This window comes from Sebastes umbrosus, chromosome 18, assembly GCF_015220745.1.
Source record: "Sebastes umbrosus isolate fSebUmb1 chromosome 18, fSebUmb1.pri, whole genome shotgun sequence".
NCBI classification, from domain to species: Eukaryota; Metazoa; Chordata; class Actinopteri; order Perciformes; family Sebastidae; genus Sebastes; species Sebastes umbrosus.
The window spans coordinates 20,203,735-20,227,781 of NC_051286.1; the positions used below are offsets into that span (position 1 = coordinate 20,203,735).

The following is a 24,047-nucleotide window of genomic DNA, read 5'->3' on the forward strand; positions in this document are numbered from 1 at the left end:
TTAGCCCAAAGGCATCATCTGACTCCCAGACTGTCTGCCAGGAGCTCCCATTAGACCCACACAGGTTTCATCGGTCCCATTTTCAAAAATGGTGCATTCAGAACCTTTTCCCATTTCGCCTTCGAGCTTCCCTCCGTCGGCAGGTGAATTGGCCTGATGAGAGCAACAGAACATCAGCCTCTGGAGGCGGAGGAGCTCGTGCCATGAGGCGCGCTGGAAGATGAAGTATATGAAAGGGTTGTACACGGTGGAGCTCTTAGCGAAGAGGCATGGCAACAGGGTGAGGAATGGATTCATGCGGCCCTGCTCCTGGGAGTGCAACATGCTCCAGAAGCTGACAGCCACGTAGGGGGTCCAGGCAACAAGGAAACCTGAGCTGATCATCGCAGCCATCTGAAATCAGAGGAGCAGATGAAAGAACACGAGAGGTGCAGGGAGGATTAAAGACAATGAAACAGAGGGGTGCGTGGTGAGTTCGGTAAAGGAGACGAGAGGGGTCGGTAAGAGAAGAGGGGGAGATGAAGGGAGAAATAGATTTAAAAAATGATCACCCTGCTGATTATTTGCTCTCTTGCTGAGGGTTGAGAACATCAATTCCATTTTCATGTGTGTACACTACATATGGAGCTACAAACCAGCTGCCAGATAGCTGAGCACATAGACTGGAAACAGGAGGCCTGGCTATCTCTAATGATAACAAAAATCACCTTTCAACATTATATTGTTTTTTCAGCAAGAAAGCAAATTCCCCAAAATATCAAACTATTCCCTTATTTGTTTCAAGCTCTGGTGAAATTAAGTTTTTGATGATACAAATGAAATGTTGTAAATAGGGCTGTCAAAGTTGATGTGATAATAACGCGTTAAAGCAAATATGTTTTAACGCCACTAATTTCATAACGCATTAATGCATTTTTACCTTCTAACTTAAGGAGTCCATTGGTACAATCAATGTCATACTAGCTTGTTGTAAAGGAGGTTAAATAATGCACCAAACTTACGCTAATTTTTTTGCGAGGATAAACTGGCATGGCCATTTTCAAAGGGGTCCCTTGACCTCTGACCTCAAGATATATGAATGAAAATGGGTTCTTTGGGTACCCACGAGTCTCCCCTTTACAGACATGCCCACTTTATGATAATCACATGCAGTTTGGGGCAAGTCATAGTCAAGTCAGCACACTGACACACTGACAGCTGTTGTTGCCTGTTGGGCTGCAGTTTGCCATGTTAGGATTTGAGCATATTTTTTTATGCTAAATGCAGTACCTGTGAGGGTTTCTTAACAATATTTGCCATTGTTTTGTGTTGAAAGAATAAAGCACTGCTGTAAAGGGTTTCATGGTGGGTGTATCATCAGAAATCATTGTGTTGCCATGGCTATGAGGGTAAGAAAAAAAAGCAGGTCATCGTTCCGATAGGTAAATGAGGTCAGGCAAAATGATCTATAGTCCATCTATTAGGCTGTGAGGGATTTGACAGTCTGTCATATTATGTAGGGAATAAAGAGGAAATGATTCATGAGGAGCAGGAAATTATAAATATAAAGTTATGAATTGCTCCTTCGAATATTCCACATCGATATTCACGTTCTTCTCATCGAGGAATATTACGCGATCAAAAGAGATCAAATGAGTAATAATTCACTTGTGAATATGAATTGCAAGCAAATGTAAAAGATGTAAAAGCTCTTATCACATCACATGTTTGACTAACCATCTAAACCAAAAATAATACCTCCATTTGCACGTAGAGACTTTTGATATTCAGTGTTACCATATGATGAACAATACATTGTTCTGTGTGAAACAAACCTGAAGAGTTTTTGAATTATTAAAAACGAAATGTCATTAGAAAAAAAAAAAATCTAGGGCTGTCAATCGATTAAAATATTTAATTGTGATTAATCGCATGATTGTCCATAGTTAATCGTGATTAATCGCAAATTAATCACACATTTGTTATCTGTTCAAAATGTACCATAAAGGGAGATATGTCAAGTATTTAATACTGTTATCAACATGGGAGTGGGTAAATAAGCTTGCTTTATGCAAATGTATGTATATATTTATTATTGGAAATCAATAAACAACACATAACAATGACAAATATTGTCCATAAACCCTCACAGGTACTGCATTTAGCATAAAAAGTTTGCTCAAATCATAACATGGCAAACTGCAGCCCAACAGGCAACAACAGCTGTCAGTGTGTCAGTCTGCTGACTTAACTATGACTTGTCCTAAACTGCATGTGATTATCATAAAGTGGGCATGTCTGTAAAGGGGAGACTCGCGAGTCAAGGCCATTGGAAAGGAGGCTGGGTCACGCGTCATCAACGCGTCATATCTTTGGGGGTATACAACGTGCGCAGAGAGATAAAAGGCATCCATTTTCTTTATTCATGCGGCCTGCCTTTCTATAAGTGAAAATGGGGACTTTCAAACAATCTAGCAAGACTGATGAATCCATTTCTCTGATCTATGGAACATGTTAAATCCAGCTCTCGCTGTCTGAATCATAAATAATTGGAACCTGTTTGGTAAAAGAAAAATGCATTTCTGCAGGAGAACAAAGTTAATGTGAATGTTAAACGTACAAACATGCACACTCACTCACTCACTCACACTCACACACACACACACACACACACACACACACGCACACACACACACACACACACACACACACACACACACACACACACTCAACAGCCATATCCGCAGGACATTTGCTGCTACACAAACAAATCTGTTGTGTTCACAGGAACCCAGATGTGTAAAGCGAAGACCAGTTGCCAACCTGGCACGCTCTGTCAAGCTCAATCTGCAGATCAGCGAGAGACTTTCCCTTCCGATCTTTGTCAATTCCTTTACTCAATTTCCTGCAGTCACATCGCCTGCAGCCTGACCCAAGTTTGACAACAGATTTACAGCTTTTACAGCTCAAAAGAATTGTGACCTTTGCAGAAAGGCTGAACATTATATCACTTTTGTTTTGAATTACGACCTTGGCAATTCAATGCGCACACTTTGACACACTTTGTCCTAAATGGACACATGTGGACATACAATTAAGATGCTTAGATAAGGCGCACACCACCAGGGGCATACAGATCACATGAAATACACTGAAGTAGAGTCACATATCAAGGAAGTGATAAGATATATTTGTGCAATTCTCACAAGAGAGATCACTCTTTATCTAACGTCCTTCATTCTTAATCTATAATGGGGTGTTTTCAGTAGCGCAGTGTTGGTACTTAATACAGGTGGCAAATCCCTGACCCTAAAACCACCTTCTGCCACTTTCAAGGATAAGTCTGGTGATAGTCTGTATTTCTCTTATTATCGAAAACAATCCCAAGAAAAGACCAAAACCAACACTTTATCCTACTAAATCTGGATGTAATTTATAGCCTTCTCTGTGCCATAGACCTCTGTTGTAATTCAAAAGCTACACTAAGGGTGTTTTCACATATAGTCATTTTTAAATTAACCAAACTCAGTTCTCAGTGGACCAAAAAGTGGACCAGCAGAAAAGTGACTCGGTTCTTTTTGCGTTTACATAGTCAGTTCATTTGAAAGAGGACTCAATGTTTGCAAAAACCTCCACGGCCCTGTGTTTTAGGAGAAGACTTGGCCTTCATTTGAAAATGAAACTATACATATGTGCCCCATTTATATTTACAGAAATGTACCTATACTCTTTTTGTTGCTGAGAGGATCAATACCACTGGGCTCGAGCCAGCCATTGGGCAATTAGCTTGCATGTGTCACGGCCGTTGACGTGTGTCTAGAAGGTAACCCAGTAAATTGATTTTTTGCCAGTTGCCAGTAGACTTGTAAGGCAAGAGCCTGGAAGACGTTCAAATTAGGCAGTAAAAACGTAAAATAAAAGTCGACAATTGGCAGTGTCAAGATAACGTGATATGTCTCCGCAAAGTGCTGTCTCATTCATATTCATACTGTACCATTTCAAACCCTTGCAGCCTCTCATACTCATTAGGGCCCCTGTGTTTCCAGTTCTCCCCTGTCTGTCTCTCTCTCTCTGTGTGTTGGTGCCTTAAATTGGGGTCGTGTTTACCGTGTTCACGAGAAGAGCCCATATGAACGGCCCCCTCTTGTGGTATTCACAACCTCGTATAGTGGAAAGTTTCTGAACTGAGTTTACGAGTTGTGACGTGTCTGTTGACGTTGTGAGAAATGGCGGAGGCCATGGAAGTTAATTTTCCGGTACATGATAAGTGAATATATTGTAATTTTAGTCGTATATTGTAATTCTTCGTTATTTTATAATATGTTTGAGGAAAATGTTGATATTCCCAACTGCCTCGTCTTTTTCCTCTGTCATTATGACTTTGCATTTACTGCATTATGTTACCCACTTTCTAGCTTGCTAAATTGTTCGCCTCCGGGCTTCGAGACGCCGACAGTAGCGTTAATATAGATGTTGCTTGGCAGCGGTGTTCTCACGACTTAACCACTTGAACGCCAAGCATATCATGTACACGACTTCCCATGTTTTAAACACGAGATCACAAGTTTCATTTCAAGGCACCATTAGCCTGTGTCGTGGGTGTGGCTCCTCCACTCACTCTCCCAGCTCCTGGCTCCCTGATTGCTGCCAAGATGTTTCACCTGCTCCAAACCACACATCTTTAATACATCAATCCATCAGCCCTGCAGTGTTGATGATGGCGAGTGACATTAAGAACTTTAACCTTACAGTATACCCACCTATCAGCCAAAAAGCCATTGGAATTTATAGGAGAGTATACTCACTTCCTCCTCTGTAACCTACCCATCTACCTGGCAGTACATCCACCTTATCAACTACCACTACACCGCTGGTTAAGGTACAGTTAAGAGGAAAAACGCGGGAGCTCTCACATATGAAGTACTGTAGAAAAAATATTTAACTCTAAAATATACAATACTGGAAAATATTGAATTGAGTGGAAGAGGTAATGTTTGATTTACATTTTCTGACAAACAATTTTCATTTAACGGTAGCTCGGACCAGTAATGTGATGCACAGTTAGATGTATTGCTATACTTCAGTGTGGACAGTCTGCTTGTCATGGCATACTTAAATATGTATATAGTAGTACGCAGTACATTCTGCGATTTCGAACATGGACTAGTCGTTTTTGGTCTTTTCATGGGATTTGTTGATGTAACAGGGTCTGTATAGGACTTTTCAGACATGAAAACATAACCATTCTAAATGGGCTGTTTTGTATTTCCTGTTGCAGTGTTTGTTAATGCAGTAGCTGACAGGAAGTAAACTTAGAGAAAAGTTGTTGCCCTAGCAACATAATGGCAAAGAAATCATCTATAGTATGTGATTCCCTTTGGCAGAAATCCAGTGATGTAAGACAAGGTAATTGGCCCATGGGTGCCTTTGTACAGTAGATAAATGCAGCTGGTAGCTGTGAAACTTTGACACTGTTGGTCTTTTAAAGAGTGCTGTGTCTGTGCCGGCTCTATGGCTGACCAGTATATATTTTGTTTCTATCCAGACAATAAACAGCAGCACAGACTCTGCACAATGCAGTCACGGGGTTGTTTAACTTGCCAGTTTCAGTGGTGTCTGGCTGAGCTAAGCTGAGCTAAGCTGAGCTGAGCAATAAGGAAATGCCGGCTGCATCCTTTGAGCATCCTTTGAGCATCCTTTGAATATCCTTTGAGCCTTTCTCTGGGGCCTTCACATGCAAAAGCTAAACTTTATTCTTCATTTGTCTTGGTTGTGTTCAAAAAGCTGCTTCAAGTGAGAGGAGGAGGGGAATCAGGAGGCGGAGTGATCAATTATGTGCACTAATTAAATGGACTTTGTCAGTGTTGTCAGAATGATCCCGCTAACTCTGGAATCACTTTTATGTCCATGTTATTCAAATGAATCTGTACGCATTTCATATACCTCTTGGCCCATATATATGATATGTGATATAGATATGTGATATCTATAAATATTCAGCTTTGTAAAGATATTCAAAAGAACATAAAACAGACTGATCTACAGTATTTTAAAAATATGTCTCCACTTGACACATAGAAAAGCTTAAAAATGAACAGTGCTGCTGCTGACATATTTCTCCCAACAATAAGGCTATTCATGGGGAGTTTTGAGTGATATAAAAAAAATGAATTTACATGCCTGAGGGGATAGATCATAATTCATCAAATGAAGTGAACGTTTTTCAGACGTGTTTTCACTCCTTTTTCTTTTTCTTTTGCTTCGGTTTTAGCAATTATTCTTGTGCTGTACATTTAATTTCCCTGCTTGCTTTTGTAAAGCATGTTTGAAAAATGCTACAGTTTTTTGTTGCTTATAGAGTTGAGAATACATTTCTGCAGCTTAACACACATCCATTGTCTTTAAAGGACTAAGGACTTTTAGTCATTATCCGCATGTCACAAACATGTTTTTTCTTGTCTCGTGAGAATGATCGAATCAGTGACAGACAACTGAAGGCACAGAGTCAATACAGCATTGATCGTCTGATTCTTACAAGAGTGATTTTCTTCTCTACATTGCCATATTGAAAGTCATTGCTCTGGATGGATTGGTAGGCCCTGTGCAGCTTCCAGGCAATACCGAAATAGGTGAAGAGGATGACCAGACAGGGGAGGAATGTGCAGAGTACAGACAGAGTCGTGATGAAGGTGGAGTGGTTCAGGGACTCCCCATAGCCGGTCCAGTCTATCGAGCAGGCGAATCCGAACGGCTCTGGCCCGTAGCTGCCCCAGCCCAGCAGAGGAAACAAGGCCCACAGGCTTGCGTACAGCCAGATCGCACTGATCACTATACTGATGGTTCTCCTCTGGAACTTGACACCTGCGCATAAAACACATTTTAAATTCAGTTTAGTCAGTTATATGTACTACTTTGCACTGCAGTCTGTGCTATCTCTTGTTATAAGCAGCCTCTTTCAGAGGCACAGCATGTAATGAGGAGTCTGATACGTGCTGAAGTGACAGCGGTGCGGAACCATTACAGTTCCGTCAGAGACACATGAAGAAATTTGCCGTTAGAATTGACAGAAAAGGTTCTGCTCTTTGAGTGAAGAATCGGAGCAGTAATGAGGATTAATGGAGAGCTCATCCCCACACAAACACGAACATTAGATCGAAGTTAAATCAACAATGCCAAAAGCTAAGCACATAAGGAGGAGGTTGTTGGGATGGTGGAAGGAGCTGGAGCAGCATGGCATGAGCATATCAACAGTGATATGTGTCAGGTTATGCAACTCGGTTACGTCAAGTGCCAATGTTTTTAAATTTTTGCATTCTACGACATCCTTACCTCGCAAATGTGGAAAGATCATGTTCACAGCAAATACATGATGGTTAAGGTATAGCTAGGGTTAGGCAACTAAAATACTTGGTTGTGGTTACAGCTGATGACTGAGCCAGTGATTGCGGAGCTTGGATGAAACAGCTGATGCCAAAAAGTGTGAATAGAGTGATCTGCCTTAAAAACTTAACTTAAAGCTGAAGTAGACGTGATTGGAGCAAATATGATTAAAAAAGTTATTTTTATAAAACGGTCGCTATATCCAGACAGTAGTACATTTTCAGGTAACCTGAAAAAAATCATGTGCCTCTGTCTCCTCCGGTGCTTCTAGGGGCATCTGCAAGATTTCACATACCGGAGGGAAACAAGCAGTGAAGAGCTGATCTGAGGTCCGCTGTCCAGCTGCCGCCTATGAGAGCCGGCTGCCAATCCCTCCCAAACTCCGACCAAACGGTCAAACTAGGCCGTGCTGATCAAATATGAATCGATATTATGTTACGTTAATGCCTGTTTCTCACTTCAAATGTTTTCAGAATCATCTTGTAGTGTACTGTTTAGAGCTGAGTGGGTTTTTCAGGGCTAATTTGGGAGCTGTATGCAGGCTGCCTCCTATTGTTATGAACTCACAATAATCAATTGTGTAAATAACTTTCGATTCAAAGCTCCCTTTTGGGTTTACTGGCATCAGCGTGCCTCCCAACAGCGCTCTGATCAGCCATAACCATATCAATTTACACTTATAATTAAGAATAAGAATAATATAATTTCATGATATTGTTTTTATATCTCCAACTACTGATCTCAATCACATCAAAGAGGTGTGTGGTTAAAATCGCGTTAAATTGCAGGAATTCACTGCATTTTATATTTTTTTCGGAGTGTGATTTGCTTATGATTTTGGTTCAGTGCTAACATGTAGCTTTGTGTGCTTATCACTTGTGGCTGGCTAATTGCAGAAAGAAACTTCCTTAAATGATTCTGTTATTATCCTTTCATACAGTAATGCTGTGCTTGTGGCAAGCAATGCAGGCTGCTACGGCATTCAGAGGTTGTGAGGCTACTTCCCAGCTGAGGCACCGAGGTCTCATGGGCTCCTATATGCGTACAAATGGGCTGAACAATACTGTATCTATACAGTGCTTTATGGTAAGAAACAAGATACACTTAATTTGACAGCAAAGCCAATTTCCTTACAGAATATGCCATATGTACTGTATAACATTACTAAATGACGAGAACAAATGAACCTCAGGCCAAATGTCAGTTATGGCATCAGTTGTATCTATTATTCAGCAGACTATGCTGTGTGAACTGCTTGTTTGTGATCCTATTAAAACCGACTCCCTGACCAGAATGAAACCCTCAGTGAGTGGAGGGATGAAAGAAGACGGCACCCCCCAAAAAAGCCGAACAAAGGTTTGACCGGGAGTGAGCAGATCAATAAATCATTGGTATAAAGATCAAACGTTTTACTGATTGCTGAATTACATTTGACTCTGGCACGGTAAAGTGCTGAGCCTCATCAATAATCCTTGTCAATACACTGGCAAGGTTTATGATTGATTAACCATAAATCAGAAGGTAAATCCCTGTGGCCTTTGACGAGATGGACTGCTTACTTTAAACATTGATTTCAACTGGTATTCATTTAAAAAGTGCTCTGATCTATAAATCCCATGTGAGATACCTGTCATGGGTGGACTTCCTGTTACCAGGTACCTGACCATCCCCAACACAGCCAGTGTCATGATGCTGGTTACGCTGAAGATCATGCCCATCAGGCCGTAGTAGAGGCAGGACGTGTCGCCTCCGATCCAGGCGTGGTTAAAAGCCGAAGCGATGGACAGAGGATACATACTGAGGGCCATGCCGATGTCCGTCACGGCCAAGTTCACCGTCAGCAGCTCGGGAGCTTTGAGCAGGGCGGCGCGACGAGCTGCGTTGACCAGGACTGCCGTGTTCCCAAAGATAGACAGGATAGCTGCAAGAGAGAGAAACAAGAAAAGTGGCATCTCAAAACAACACTTAATTAACTAATCCCTGTAGAGAGAGTTACTTGACCCCACTCATCGGTGGAGGTCAAAAGGCAGTGTCAGCAACAGAACAACCACTCTGGATGCTTCAGTGGGAAAAATGTCCAGATGGAGCTCTAGTGAAAAGAGGTTTTGAGTGCATGTAGAGCCAATGATCACTTGGGAGACAATGCGTCTCAGCTTCTCTTTGCAATTATGTTACTCAAACAATCAGAAGCTAATTCTATAAAACTTCTGTACAGCATTTACATCTGATCTGAATACCAATAGAATTATGAGCAGTAATTGCATCACATCAATATCCTATAATTATGTTCTCTCAGCCCATTTCCTCCCTTTTCATCTATTGGTAAGAGACAAAGCAGTTATTAATTGACCTCGATTCAACTTCTGTTTTGTGTTTATCGCCTGGAACAAGAGATTAATTAATGTAATGTAAAACAAATGTACCCTAGTAATCTGATCAAACACCTTCAGCAGTGATTTATAGCATGCAGCAGCCGAGAGAGTGGGTTGCCGTTCAAGTTATTTATTGTCATATGCACAACAATTACAGAGAAGCAGTTGTTGCCAATGAAAATCTTAGATCTCAGGCTTCCTTCAACGATGCTCATTAAATATCTATAGAAAGGGGAAAAAAACACACGCAAGTAAAAAAAAGAGAATCTATGACATAAAATAGTGCAAGTTAAAATATAGGGATAAAATATAACATATATAAAAGATGAAATAAAATATGAGCACACACTTTTTGACCAATGGCAGTGTGTGCTGGTGACAACGGTCATCCATGGTGATTCATAGTGGTTCTTACAAAATAGATTTTCTTGCTATCAAATTCTGATGCTGCTCTCACCCTTCCACAACAAAGATCAGGATTCATTGGAGCATGTTGTTGAATCCACCAGTGATCATCACATGCTTACATTCTACATATTCTAAGTCTTCTATTCTTTACAGTACTGCTGCACCGAGCCGCTACATCAGGGGTCTCAAACTCGCGGCCCGCGGGCCAATTGCGGCCCGCAAGACGATATTTTGTGGCCCCCACCTTGATATGAAAGTTTAATGTTAGTGCGGCCCGCAAATTTTTTTTTTTTTTTTTATAAAGTTTTTTTTTTTGGGGGCATTTTTTCATTTTTATTGACAGCACAGTGGATAGAGTCTTGGAAAGGGGGGAGAGAGAGAGTGGATGCGGAAAGGGCCACAGGCCGGATTCGAACCCGAGCCGCCGTGGTCAGGACCAAGTCTTGTTACATGGGCGCCCGCTCTACCAACTGAGCTAACCAGGCGGCCTCGGCCCGCGAGATTTATGTGAATGGCAGTTTGCCGTGGAAGGTCCCTTTGTTGCGCGAGCCCGAGCTGAACGAACCTACCAATCACAGCGGGGTATATGCCTCCCGGGGGCGGGCAATCGGCCGGGCTTGATGCAAGCAGAGAAACATTTCACAACAACTGTGGCGGCGCCCGTGTAACATCGCATAAGCTTGATTAAAGCTTGATTTATACTTCTGCGTTGAATCGACGCCGTAGCCTGACGTGCACCTCTCCAGACATGTAACTACACGTCGCGGCGACGCAGACCGCAACAGCTGTGATTGGTCTAGTCTCTCAGCGATGCTGAGCGGCCAGGACCAAGTTCTACTTCTCTCTGCCTCCATCTTTTCAATGTTTGTTCACACAAATCCACTCAGATATATGTTCTCTTTTCGGCGTTGCAGTAATGTCAGTAAAAGTTCTGTGGTTCAACAGTTATTAGCTCCAACTCCGCTCAGTTTCTGTTTGTAGTACAAGAAGAAGAAGGAAACTCATAGAGACGCCGCCGCCAACTAGCGGTTTGGTGGTGTAATTGCAGAGCAACACAAACACAGCAGGCACAACTTTATTGCGGAGTGACACCAAGTGGAATGAATATATATCTTGTCTTTTTCAAAGCCTGCAGTGAAGAGAAAGGTTGGTGACGAGCACAGACAATTTCAGGAAAAGTGGGAGACGCAATAGAGGCCATGTTCAGAAGAACCGTTCATGTTCTTCAATGTTCCATTCATGTTCAGGACAGTTCATGTTCAGAAGAACCGTTCATGTTCAGAAGAACCCATTCAAGTTAAAGAACTGTTAATAATGACGTTTGAGAAGATTGTTTTTTTTTTTTAACAAAGCTTTTTTTGTGGAATACCTGATGCGGCCCAGCCTCACCCAGACTCTGCCTCCAGCGGCCCCCAGGTAAATTGAGTTTGAGACCACTGCGCTACATGTATGTCCTTCACACACACACACACACACACTCACACCCATCCCCCGGAGGCTGGCTGTCTGTGAGATGTTGAGGCTGGCCATTGTTCTTTACTGTTTCCCCTGGTGGGCCCATGCTACAACTGACACATTGCATAACTACTTCACTATATGTACCTATGCTGGCATTTTCAAACCTAACAAAGTTTTTTAGGCATGTTGTAGCATCCCTATAATATTGCTGGTTGCTTATCTGAATCTTTGCACTTGAATATTAGAGAAATTCTGATATTATAACAACACAATCAAAGGAATAGTTAGACATTTTAGGAAATATGTTGTTGGAAGATCGATACCACTCTCATACGTTAAATGTAAAGTAAATCAGTAAACAACCACATCTGCCTACCAGCACCACTAAAACTTACTAAAAAACACATTAGTCTGTTTAAATATACAAAAACTGAAGCGTAAAACCTACAATTGTGATTTGACAGGAAGCTTTTGTATTTGACTATTTCTTGGTTGGACTCAGTAACAAACAAACAAGATATACTGTGTTAATTAGTGAGCTTTAGGGATGCTGGTAGTAACCTTAGTTAGAGCCAGGGTAGCCGTTTCCCCATGTTTTCATCCCTTGTGTTAAACTGTAACTGGCTGTACATTCACATTTACATTTACAGATATAAGACTGGTATCAATCTTCAACATTTAACTCTGGCATGAATGTTAATAAGTGTATATCCCAAAATGTCAAATGATTCCTTTGGGTGAGAGCTCACATGTATGATGAATGAATGAATGAATTTCACTAATTTCCCTACGGAGATTAATAAAGGTTAATCTCATCTATTTTATGTGCATTTGTCATGCATATTTGACCATAATTGCAGCATAAATATCATTCTGAATATGATAAACTGATGTTCAGTTTATTAGAAATTGTTCTAGCCTCATTATGCAGTATTTCTCTTGTATATAGACCATGGATGATGCATGGGATTAAAGTGCCTTCTTCGTGATGTCATGATGAATATATACGGGAACAACAATGGACAAAAATTGAAAGGATTTGGAATTTTCCTGTACTCACTTTTATTATAATTTTTTTAATCATGTGCTGATAATGTGTAATATTAATTAAGGGGAATTCCTGGGTTCCACAAATTTATAGTGAACCGTATCTAACAATAATATATGACAGATTACATAGACTATTAAACATTATTTCTTTTACAATGCAATTCTAAAAATAGAATTGACTATTAATTACAAAGTGATTGCTAATATATAATGCCTACTCCATTAGAGAGATTGGTTGATGTGTTTTGGGTTTAACCTATTTTTCATAATCCCTCTTTCTTACATAAACCTATGGAAATTTGATTGACATCAAACATTGTGCTGACGTGTTCATTTTTTAGACAGTCCTTTTAATCTGTGAAAAAGCATGTCAGGTTTTTGTCCCTAGTCCTAATGGATTTTTCTTTCCCAGAGTAACCTTGAAACAAGAGCTCTGCATTCATACGTTATTCATGAACTTTCTGTCATCATTATCATAAAACAAGACATCAGTGCATACTTTTCTATTTGCAGATTTTTGGACAATTGCGTACATAAATAAGTACTTTGAGCAGACCTTCATAGTAATTGCTGAAAGTGAGGAGCACTGGTGGAGCCCTCTATGGTGCCCTTCAAGTGGAGAAAATGTGATGAAGTGCCCTCTAGGGTTCCATTCCAGCATAGAAATAATATGAAGTGCCCTCTAGACTGCCCTTCAAGTGGAGAAATGTGATGAAGTGCCGTAGGCTGCCCTTCCACGAGAGAAAAACTGCCCTCAAGGGGTGCCCTTCCATTGGAGAAAACGTGATGAAATGCCCAAGGGTGCCCTTTTAGTAGAGAAAATTTGATGAAGTGCCCTCCTGGGTGCCCTTCAAGTGGAGAAAACATGATGAAGTGCCCTGTAGGGTGTCCTTCCAGTAGAGAAAACGTGATGAAGTGCCCTCTAGGGTGCCCTTCAAATGGAGAAACGTGATGAAGTGCCCTCAAGGGTGCCCTTCCAGTAGAGAAAAAGTGCCCTCAAGGATGCCCTTCAAGTGGAAAAAAATGTGCTGAAGTGCCCTCTAGGGTGCCCTTCTAGTATAGAAAAAGTGAAGCAGTGCCTTCTAGGGTGTCCTTCCAGTGGAGAAAACATGATGAAGTGCCCTCTAGGTTGTCCTTCAAGTGGAGAAAACATGATGAAATGCCCTCTAAGGTGTCCTTCCAGTGGAGAAACCGTGATGAAGTGCCCTTTTGGGTACTTTCTGCACGCTGGTGCCCCACTGCCTGCAGCTGGTGCCCATGTAATATTTTCGGTATTAATACCAGTCCGCCACTGGTGAAGAGTATCGTTATGTTCCCCCGTTTAAGGTCCAGGGGATGGAGGAAGTAACAATTAAATGTCCCCAGGAAAGAGAGACGGGCAATGGATGTGTGTAAACCAAAAATAATATAATTTATTTAACAATAAATGAAAAATGTAAAAAGTCCAACTTAAAACTACTTTCTATAACAGAAAGCGCAACTGAAAGTTACAGCTCAGAACTACAACAATAAACACTCTTAATTCACTAGAGGAAACCACTGCCGACTCCGGCACACACGCTGACCACCGACGCAACCACCACACACACAGTCTCAAACACTGTGCCGTTTGGCCCACTGGCCCCGTCTGCTCCTCTCTCCTCTCCTCTTATCCTCCCGGCCCTGATGGGTGATTGAGCGCAGCCGCGTACATCCAATTACTGCAGCTGCCCAGCGGGGGAGGAGACACAAGAGAGGGCACAAAAACACACAACACGGCACGTAACGCCTCCTCCCATAAGACCAAACTCAGCAGTTTTGTTAGAGGAGTAAACCATAACACATTCAACAGCGACTCACCGCTCACCACCAGGAGGCACTGCCAACCATTATAAGACACCAGAGGATAAGGTCACAGGTCACAGCGACACCCAGAAGACCGAACCACAAACGTTTGGAGGAGGATGGACCACCTTTCAGGACGCCGGCAGATACCTCACCAGTTAGCGGAGGGAACACCTCAGGAGAAGTCACTGACACTACCACACCCTCACACTCTCTTAGAGTACAGTTCATCCTCTCACCAACAGAGGTTAAACTTACCTCTGGAGGGCAGAAACACATAAAGGAGTAGACACGTCAGGCAGAACAACACTAGCATTAGAAGCAGGATGGACTTTACCTCCAGCTAGGTCATTCCACATTACAAAATCAACACCATTCACCGGAAAACAGGAATGAACAGCCACCGGAAAGAAACCAGTGATCAGGTTAGATTGCACATGAATACCGTGAAGAGGTGCGGGCACAAATCCCATCTCAATACCCCTTACAACGGCGCTCTCATCATAGGCACACTTTACACTCAAAAGGCAGCACACTGGAAAGAATGAAAGATTGCGAGCCGCCGGTTTCACGCAGCACCGTGACAGGACGCTGGTCCTCAGACTTTCCTGTTAAGGACACACAGATGCAGTGGTGATGAATGGTTTGAAACACTCATCAAGCCCTTTCTGAGAACGGAATGAACCGCGAGACACAGTTGAAATTGAACCCTTCGGCTGTGGTGAAGCTGAACCCTCCTGCTTCCGTTACAGGATCAAACAGTCAGCGACAATGTGACCAGGCTTGTCACGGAAGAAACACAGCTTTCCAACCCTAGAGCTCAATGGTACACTGGCATGCATAACACGCGTGTCATCAGTGCTCTGCTTAGAGTCACGATAGAGGGAGTAATCGTGTTTATCAAAAACGCTTTTGTGGGTGAGCGCAAACTCATCTGCCAGGAAAGCGGCCTGCTGCAGAGTAGTTACTTTCTGCTCATTTAAATAAACGGCAGAAACACTCTTAATTCACTAGAAGAAACCACTTGCTCACTCCGGCACACACGCCAACCACCGACGCAACCACCACACAAACACACAGTCTCAAACACTGTGCCGTTTGGCCCAAGTTGCCCCATCTGCTCCTCTCTCCTCTCCTCTTAAACGCCCGACCTTGATGGGAGATTGAGCGCAGCCGCGTAGGCCACATCCAATTACTGCAGCTGCCTAGCGGGGGAGGGCAGCACCTGAGGAGACACAAGAGAGGGCACAAAAACACACAACACAAATGTTCCTTGTGTATGGTGACTCATATCCTTGCGATGAAATACACTGCATAGACATTTAGCGCATTGAATGGTTTAGTCATATAGCTGATCTGAACTCACAAGAAAATCTAACACAAAAATGTCTTGAGAAAAAATAGTACCACATACAATACTGTACATACACCATTATACATAAAGATACCTTTGGCTACCAATGATTGTCAGCCACTCCTGCAGTCCTTAAAGATCTACTGCACAGTACAGTAGTATTTGAATAATTTATGTCATCTCAGATAATCTAAAGGCTTCAAACTTCCAATTTTTGTTCACAAGTCTGCAGCTCTATGTTTATTCCTACCCCAGCTCTTGAGAATATTCTCATGTCTGAATATTTTAGCTGTTTACAGACTATACAGTGCATTGTTGTTTGCTGTTTGCGTCAGCCACATTCCACAGGAAGAATACCAAACAATTGAAAGTTACTTTGTGAGCCAAAGCAACACCCTGACATCTGAATCAATTAATAAAGCAGAAATACTGACATTTGATTGCTAAAGCACTCATCTGCAAGGATAAATTGGAAGTGAGATTTCCAATAAATGGACAAGGTGAATGCTATTATTATGAACTGTCTGTCGGGCAGGAGACATCCTTTGTTCAGATTCCGGGGCTTTATCATCCGGGCTTTCCAGCATTTACCTTGAACTGTCTGACAGCTGTGAACATTAGATGTTCTGCTTTGAGCTTGTGAAAGGAAAACGACAATGAGACGGAACCACATTCACCACTTCCAGTCCTGCTGTCTCTTTTCTCTCCTCCTACATCCTACGTCATCTCATCCATCCAACCGCTGCCTGAGTTCCTCGCTTAAATGCACACTGCTTCCCCTTTTCATTAAGTTGCTCCTTTTGTCACTGTCTGAGTTGCTCATCTTGGAAACAACAATCGTCACCCAATGCTATACCAACCTGGGCGGGCTCAGACGTTCCCTTGCGGGGGGAACTTTACTCCAAAACATCAGTTAATTAAATATTTTACTTTTCATTAATGGGCGGTGAAATCTCCTCTATAGGTGAATTCATTTGTCACATGTCACCCAACATTTCTGTGGTTAATGAGGTCCCACCTTCAGTAAGACTACAAACTAAAGCAATGTGCTTCTGTAGAATGCGAAATGAAAGCTTGATTTTTCAAAAAAGAAAAATCTAAATGAAATTAGTGACTCTTCTTTACTGGAATATTTCAATATTTATATCATTTTGAGATATTTCATTTGAAAAACAACCAAGATGAAGGAAAAATGTATATATGATGATGTGATAAAGTCAATGGGAACCACCTGCACCATGATGGAAAGCTCCAATGGATTGTTGAGATACTATGTGCGTGCGTGCGTGCGTGCGTGCGTGCGTGCGTGCGTGCGTGCGTGCGTGCGTGCGTGTGTGTTGCATTTTAATTGCACACCTCTTCACTTGAGTTTTTTTTGACATTTGGATCACTGGGGGTTCAGGTCAAGTCTCCAGTGTGTGACTGATTATGTGTATGTGTCACAGGTCGCACTACGCAAACAATTACTCCCTTTTTTCAAACATTAACCTTTGTCAGGACGATGTGGCAAATCATGCCGTGATTGATCTTCACAGAATCATCAGTGTGTGTAAACTCTTCAGGCAGGGAATAATGTGTTTGTGTGTCGAGACCAATGCATTAGGAAGGAAAATCAATCACTAACAGTAGCTGTAGTCTTGTTGTGAAGAGTAAAACTAATTTACTCTGGTGTCATGAGGAGGACATAGTTGACATTACACTTGGATGACACACATACAGACTTCATACTAGAAGAAGGATTATATGGTATTGAACAGTGTGATGGAATGGGGATGGAATGATAATGTCTGTAGTTATAAAAGACTTCAGAACTTGTTTAATTGACCCTTTCTGGAAATGGTTATTTTAACTGTTAGAGCCGTCTGTGTTGAACACAATTCAAAGATAGACATGAGTTTGCACAATTTATAGACTCATCTGGAGGACAGATGTAAACTAAAACTGCAAAGCACTTTAAGAAAATCCTTTTTATTGGATTTTGACTGAGTTTGCTTCTAGTCAACCCTTGAAGTTGCATTAATTGTTTTTTGGTTGCACAAAATGGCCATAACAGGCTGACACTAATTAGTGGCAAATAGCATTCATTTGTCACATGTATTTCTGATCACCTGATGAATGTAACTCCAGTATGATTAACTCTTTACCAAGCCAAAACCTCCACTATTTAAATAGCTATAGCGTAGTTACAGTAGGTTTTATCAGATATTTGTTTTGCTGGATATTGCTGCTTATATGACAGAGGGAATAGTGTAGGCCTGTTATCAGTTCTAAGTCAGACTAAATAATGTTGGGTATTTGGGTAACAGTCCAATGACCTGATATTTACAGTGTGTTTATGTTTTATTAGCTTTTATGCTTCATAATGTTTTACTGCCAGCAGCGTAGTAAGAGTTATTACCAGTTGTCCCCAACTTCGGTAAAGTTGGAAAGATATTGACAGATTCAAACTTCCTGGATCAATAACTCATAACCAAAACGTTGTTAAAACACCAACAAGGGCTCTTTCTAACCGTAGTAAGGTCGACAACGAGCTACAACCTCATTTTAATCAACACATAACACATAAGATTAACCACCAAAATTACTTCACACATCAATGATCTCCTCATAGTTGTACTACAGCACTTAGTTTGGAAAAATAGGCTTTTGCATAATTTTGGTGAATTTTCTAATGGGAAAACTATTCAATATTTTGAGTAATGTAAAGTGTAGTACCATCAAAATTACTTCACACATCAATGATATCCTCATGGTTGTACTACAACATTTAGTTTGGAAAAAATATTATTTTGTATAATTCTTTTGAATTTTGAATGGGGTAAAAATGTTCAATAACTTCAGTATTATGCAGTATAGTACCACCAAACACACTTCACACATCAATGGTCTCTTCCTGATTATACTTATTAAACTAATTAAAACATTTTGATGGCACTACACTTTATAAAAGTGACGTTATTGAATATTCTTCCCATAGAAAATTCACCAAAATTATGCAAAGGCATATTTTTCCAAACTAAGTGTTGTAGTGCAACTATGAAGAGATCATTGATGTGTGAAGTAATTTTGGTGGTACTACACTGTATAATACGGAAGTTATTGAATATCTTTCTCTTTTCGCCGTTGCACTTTGTAGATGGTCCCTGACCTCTCTTCTCTCAGCCGGCTGCACATAGAGACCAACGTTATGTGTTATGTGTTGATTAAAATTAGGTTGTAGCTCGTTGTCTACCTCACTACGGTTATAAAGAGCCCTTGTTTGTGTTTTAACATTTTTTTGGTGATGAGTTATTGGTCCAGGAAGTTTGAATCTGTCAATATCTTTCCAACTTTACTGAAATTTGTCTCCAGTAGAGGGAGTTATGACCAGTTTGTCTCCAGTAGAGGGAGTTATGACCAGTTTGTCTCCAGTAGAGGGAGTTATGACCAGTTTGTCTCCAGTAGGGGGAGTTATGACCAGTTTGTCTCCAGTAGAGGGAGTTATGACCAGTTTGTCTCCAGTAGGGGGAGTTATGACCAGTTTGTCTCCAGTAGAGGGAGTTATGACCAGTTTGTCTCCAGTAGGGGGAGTTATGACCAGTTTGTCTCCAGTAGAGGGAGTTATGACCAGTTTGTCTCCAGTAGGGGGAGTTATGACCAGTTTGTCTCCAGTAGAGGGAGTTATGACCAGTTTGTCTCCAGTAGAGGGAGTTATGACCAGTTTGTCTCCAGTAGAGGAAGTTATGACCAGTTTGTCTCCAGTAGGGGGAGTTATAGCTAGATGTGGGAACAGCAGCTGCTTTTAATTAGTTGACTTCAGACATGAGTTTGGGAAATACTCCGTGTTTCAGGTAGTCCCTGTTATTAATGTTGAATGTTTAGAAGTGAGTTGGGTCTATGATGCCTATACCTGCCAAGGACACCATTTGTCTTTTAGCATGTTTTTGTATTGTGAAGTAATAAGTTAACAGTAACTGGCTAGCTTTCCCCAAATGATAACAACACCTCCATGGAGTAAGGTAACGTAACGCGACGTAATGTAATATTAGCTAGCTGGCTTGACCGCAGTGACGTCACCTTGAAGGTAAAATATGATTTAACGGCAGTATTTTAAATGCCAGATGTATAGGCAGCGCTAACTGTTAAAAAACGTACAGTAAAACCTGTAACCTTCTCATATTTAACATTATACTTTCTTACTGGTATCTGAGAATAGTCTGTCAAAATATCAATGGAATTAGTGTTCAGTGGTTTTGACATGTCAACCTGCTGTTTTTGGTATTACCACAGCAGCATTGCATTTACACCTGCCTGTGTATCAGTGCTTGAGTTCCCATAGTGCCATAAACTAAATCAGCTGCACAGCATGTGGTTTTTATTTTAGGAGACACGTCCTGGTGTGACTACTGTACATGAAATTAAATGTCTACCACCCTGTAGTGATTGTCATTTTTGTAATTTGCAGTGTGGTTTGCACTGCAGGTGTCAAGTGAAGTTAGCAACAGGGGAGGACACAGCAGCTGAATTTAATGAAGATCATCAGTTGATGGAATTTCTTCAGATCCTTATGTTTGTTCCCCTTTTGGCAGATTTGTGCGGTTCACCAGTAGTGGTACGCAATAAGAAGCCATGTAGGAAAAAACTGAGTTGCCTGTACTCAGTGTTGGTGAGTATATTCATTTTTCTAAAGTTGTTTGTTATCCCAGTCATTACAGACTGACCGTAAAACCAGAACAATGCACTGAAAGAAGGCACTATGAGCACTCTTTCACATTACACAGTAAGATTTGAGTCGCTTGATTCAATTTTAACATAAAAAAATATTGATTTCTGCAGGTTTTAGTATCTTTGGTACAGTTATCTCAACTGCATGTTGAGACAACTCCAATAACTGCAGATAACTGAGATAAGGCAAATTTTGAAAGCTGATCCTTATCTTACCCCAGATCTCCCCACAATGGCCTGTGGACTGATGCTGTACCTGGGCACCAACTGGATCACCTATTTTGGTTTACTTCGTGACAACAACACCAGGGGAAATGGCAACACAGCCGACGAAGTGCAGGCGTGTGGGGTCATGAGTCATTCAGAGCAACACCAGCAGGAGAGGATGTGAAGTGACCGAACTTCCCTCGGAGGTATACATTTACACACACGCACAGACACACATTTCACAGAGATATTTACCAGCACTACCTGAGCAATGGTTATCTAACCTATCGGTGAGTGAGGCAGTCCTTACATTCAATGCAGATGGTGCTAATCTTGGATGACTGTAGTACATGACAAAATATAATGAGTGTAGTTCACATGTAGAAGAACAGTAACTAATTTTTCACTGAGTGCATTTAATTGCGCATTAGTACCCTGGTTTTGATCATATTCGGGATGTGGCGTTTACAAGGAACATGAGAAACCTGGTTATTCATTTCCCTGTATACATGATAAAAACAGATCCAGGTTTCGGATCCTTTCTGGTTTCTGTGTGTGTCTTGATTCCTCAACATCTCAGCCACTCATTTCTGTACCGACTGAGTTACATAAACGGTTGACAATTAACACATTTTGGTGTTTGGCTGTCCGAACTGATCTAGCTTCTCCATCTAATCTCTGGTAATTAAAAACAACACTGACAATAGAATTTACGATCTTTATTGCATTACTGGAGTCAGTTTTCCTCTATTCCACCAGGACACTTGTGCACATGTAAATACACCAGTGTCTCCCCAATATTCATTCTGCTGAAAGATAAAAAGCTCTCATTTTCAGGCTGTTAAAAAGGGGCCACATAACTGATATCAAATAATATCCTCTTAAATGTTATACAGTGTGTTACTGTTTGGTGTGAAAAGAAATCAATAATGTGGTGTGGTTATTGGAGAGACTTTGCCAACTGGAAGACCATGTTTAAGATCTTGACTTCAACAAGTTTTCAAGTCTTTTAAAGTTATATGAGCAAGAAGCAAAGCAAATCAAACTAACAATATTGTACTGTACACACACACACAACGAGGAGCTTAAAAGACTGAAGGGAGTTTGACACTGAAATCATCATTCATCCTGACTGTGTTGTTTGACTTCCAACAAAGAGGGCAAGCAAACCAAGAAGTCTTAATAAAGTGCTTATTTCTCATAAGTCAGTTACGGGATCTAGCTTCATGCCTACAGCCATTTGAAATAGAAGGTCTACATTTTTCAGAATCCTAAAATAAATCAATGCAAGCTCAAAATATTAATCTTAGGAGACAAGTCGACACGATATGGCAATGAAATAAGTAAGCAATGTACTTACCAATTATCACCAGGTACATCCCTGTCCAAAAATCAACAGTAGGTGACAGTTTGGACATGTATTTATCATCCATGTTGGTCCAGTCAGTGGAAAAAACAGATGCACAAATTACTTCCAGTAGGAAAAAAAACACCTTTAACAGGTTTTTAAGTCTAGTCCCAATTGCATCTGTACGGAATTTTTGAAAGACTGAGCATATTGTTTCCTGTCCCTTCTGTCAGCCCTCATTCTTTCTTATGTGATGCGGCATCTGACACCTAATATACAGGCATTAACCTGGATAGTTTACTGTACCGTACAGATCGACAGACCCCCCCTCCACCCTGCTACATACATAAAGCACACACACAACCAAACTGCAACCTTGCACCCACTCACACACACACTCATGATTACTACCAATCACTTCATGCGACATTCTGCTTGTCCCTCAAACCACTCCACTTACAGTACACACACACACACACACACACAAACACACACATATTTATATATATATATATATATATACACACAGACACTTAGGCTGGATAAAAGCCAAAGATAATTACACAATACGATGTCTCTCGTCTGTGGAAAAAGTGATTCATCAAAAGCAGGGCACAGCTTTTTATCTTCTACATTACTCAAATAGCAAGTAGTAACTTAAAACTAAATTAGACTATACTCATGACTGCATTTTTTGGAACCTTAATTATGAAAAATGAAGAATTATGCTTTTGATAGAAGATGAGATAGAATGGGATTAATATCTTACTCGGGGGGGATTTATGGTGCAAATCAGGCCATTGTCTGTCCATGAATATAATGTGTGCGTGTGTGTTCTCATGTGTGTGGATGCACCTCAGTGCATGGGGTTCAACATGGATTGCAATGTGCTTTTAATAGATGAAGAAGGTCTGGTTAATTATTCTTCAAGCACTGGGCTGTATGTGCGTCATTTTAAATTCACAACACCAAAGTTAGCAAGCTGTATACAAACAGCATATTGTTAATTCCCTTCATGTTTTGAGGAAGTTTTAAAGTACTTTGTATTGACTCCAGGGATAACTGAACTCTTGACCCCGGTTGATATAGCCTGCAGCATCTTTACCTTGCACCCTCTCCACATTTATCCTCAAGATCTTTGCACCTCTTTATGTGTGAAAAGGGCAGTGAAAACATCAGAGTTCACATACTGTCCCTGTGAGGTATAAAAATGCTGTCCAAAGTTGAAGGTGTAACCGCTTTGACCATGTACCGTTGTCACAGTGTTCCATATTGTCGTATGCTGTAGTTCTACTTGTCAGTGGCATACTGGTCTATGCATTAGCTGAAACCTTGTCTGTAATCTTTTTGGCCTTTTCGCTGTCTCGAAGGAATTTCTCTCTCCCTTTTAGAAATGCCCTCCAATGTTTGTTGCTTCGTTGCAGCCTTTACCGGACTTATTTGAATTAAGTGTATTCCGTTGAGTGATTATTTTCGTCGACTGCATATCTTTTGCGTGTATGACATTCATAAATTAGTCTTATTAGCTTTTTGCTTGCAGTGCTTTTGGTGCACTTGTAGTGGCATGGTGAGTGTGGTTGTTGTTGACTCTCTACCGCTATCTGTCTCTCCTCTGTGCAGGAGTTGGGCCCTGCTCGCGTTGAAACACTATGCACCACAGATGACACCGAAACGTAAGAGAGCTATTCCTTAATGGAGTTTTTTACCTGTATAACACATTTTAGTTTAAAAAACATCTTAAAAATACATAATTCCCCGATGATTAGGCCCGTCGGGGAGTCAACTCAGGCCCAGCGGGGCGCCAGGCTTGCAATACACTGGCGGAAACCCCCCTCTGTTCTGCATTCAGACAGCTGGGTTGAAATGCGCTTTCCTATGCAAATGGGATTAATGTATGAGGTTACTGTGAATTAACATTCATTAATTGATGACCTTTTTAATGTTAAATGTGCTAAATTTGATA

General features: G+C 41.1%; 1 protein-coding gene and 1 long non-coding RNA gene across 2 annotated transcripts; one reads left to right on the forward strand and one right to left on the reverse strand.

Moving 5' to 3' along the window:
• Window positions 1-22,511, reverse strand: opn8a (opsin 8, group member a). The gene is made up of 4 exons (XM_037751100.1): window positions 22,097-22,511; window positions 8,987-9,280; window positions 6,515-6,840; window positions 1-393 (listed from the first exon to the last, which is right to left on the reverse strand). The coding sequence occupies exons 1-4, from the start codon at window positions 22,167-22,169 to the stop codon at window positions 1-3; spliced, it is 1,086 nt and encodes a 361-aa protein (XP_037607028.1). The 5' UTR covers window positions 22,170-22,511.
• On the forward strand, window positions 20,391-23,756 carry LOC119477176. Its single transcript, XR_005204190.1, has 3 exons — window positions 20,391-20,470; window positions 20,751-20,942; window positions 23,705-23,756. It is a non-coding gene; the product is annotated as an uncharacterized LOC119477176 (long non-coding RNA).
• Window positions 23,757-24,047: the final 291 nt, after the last annotated feature.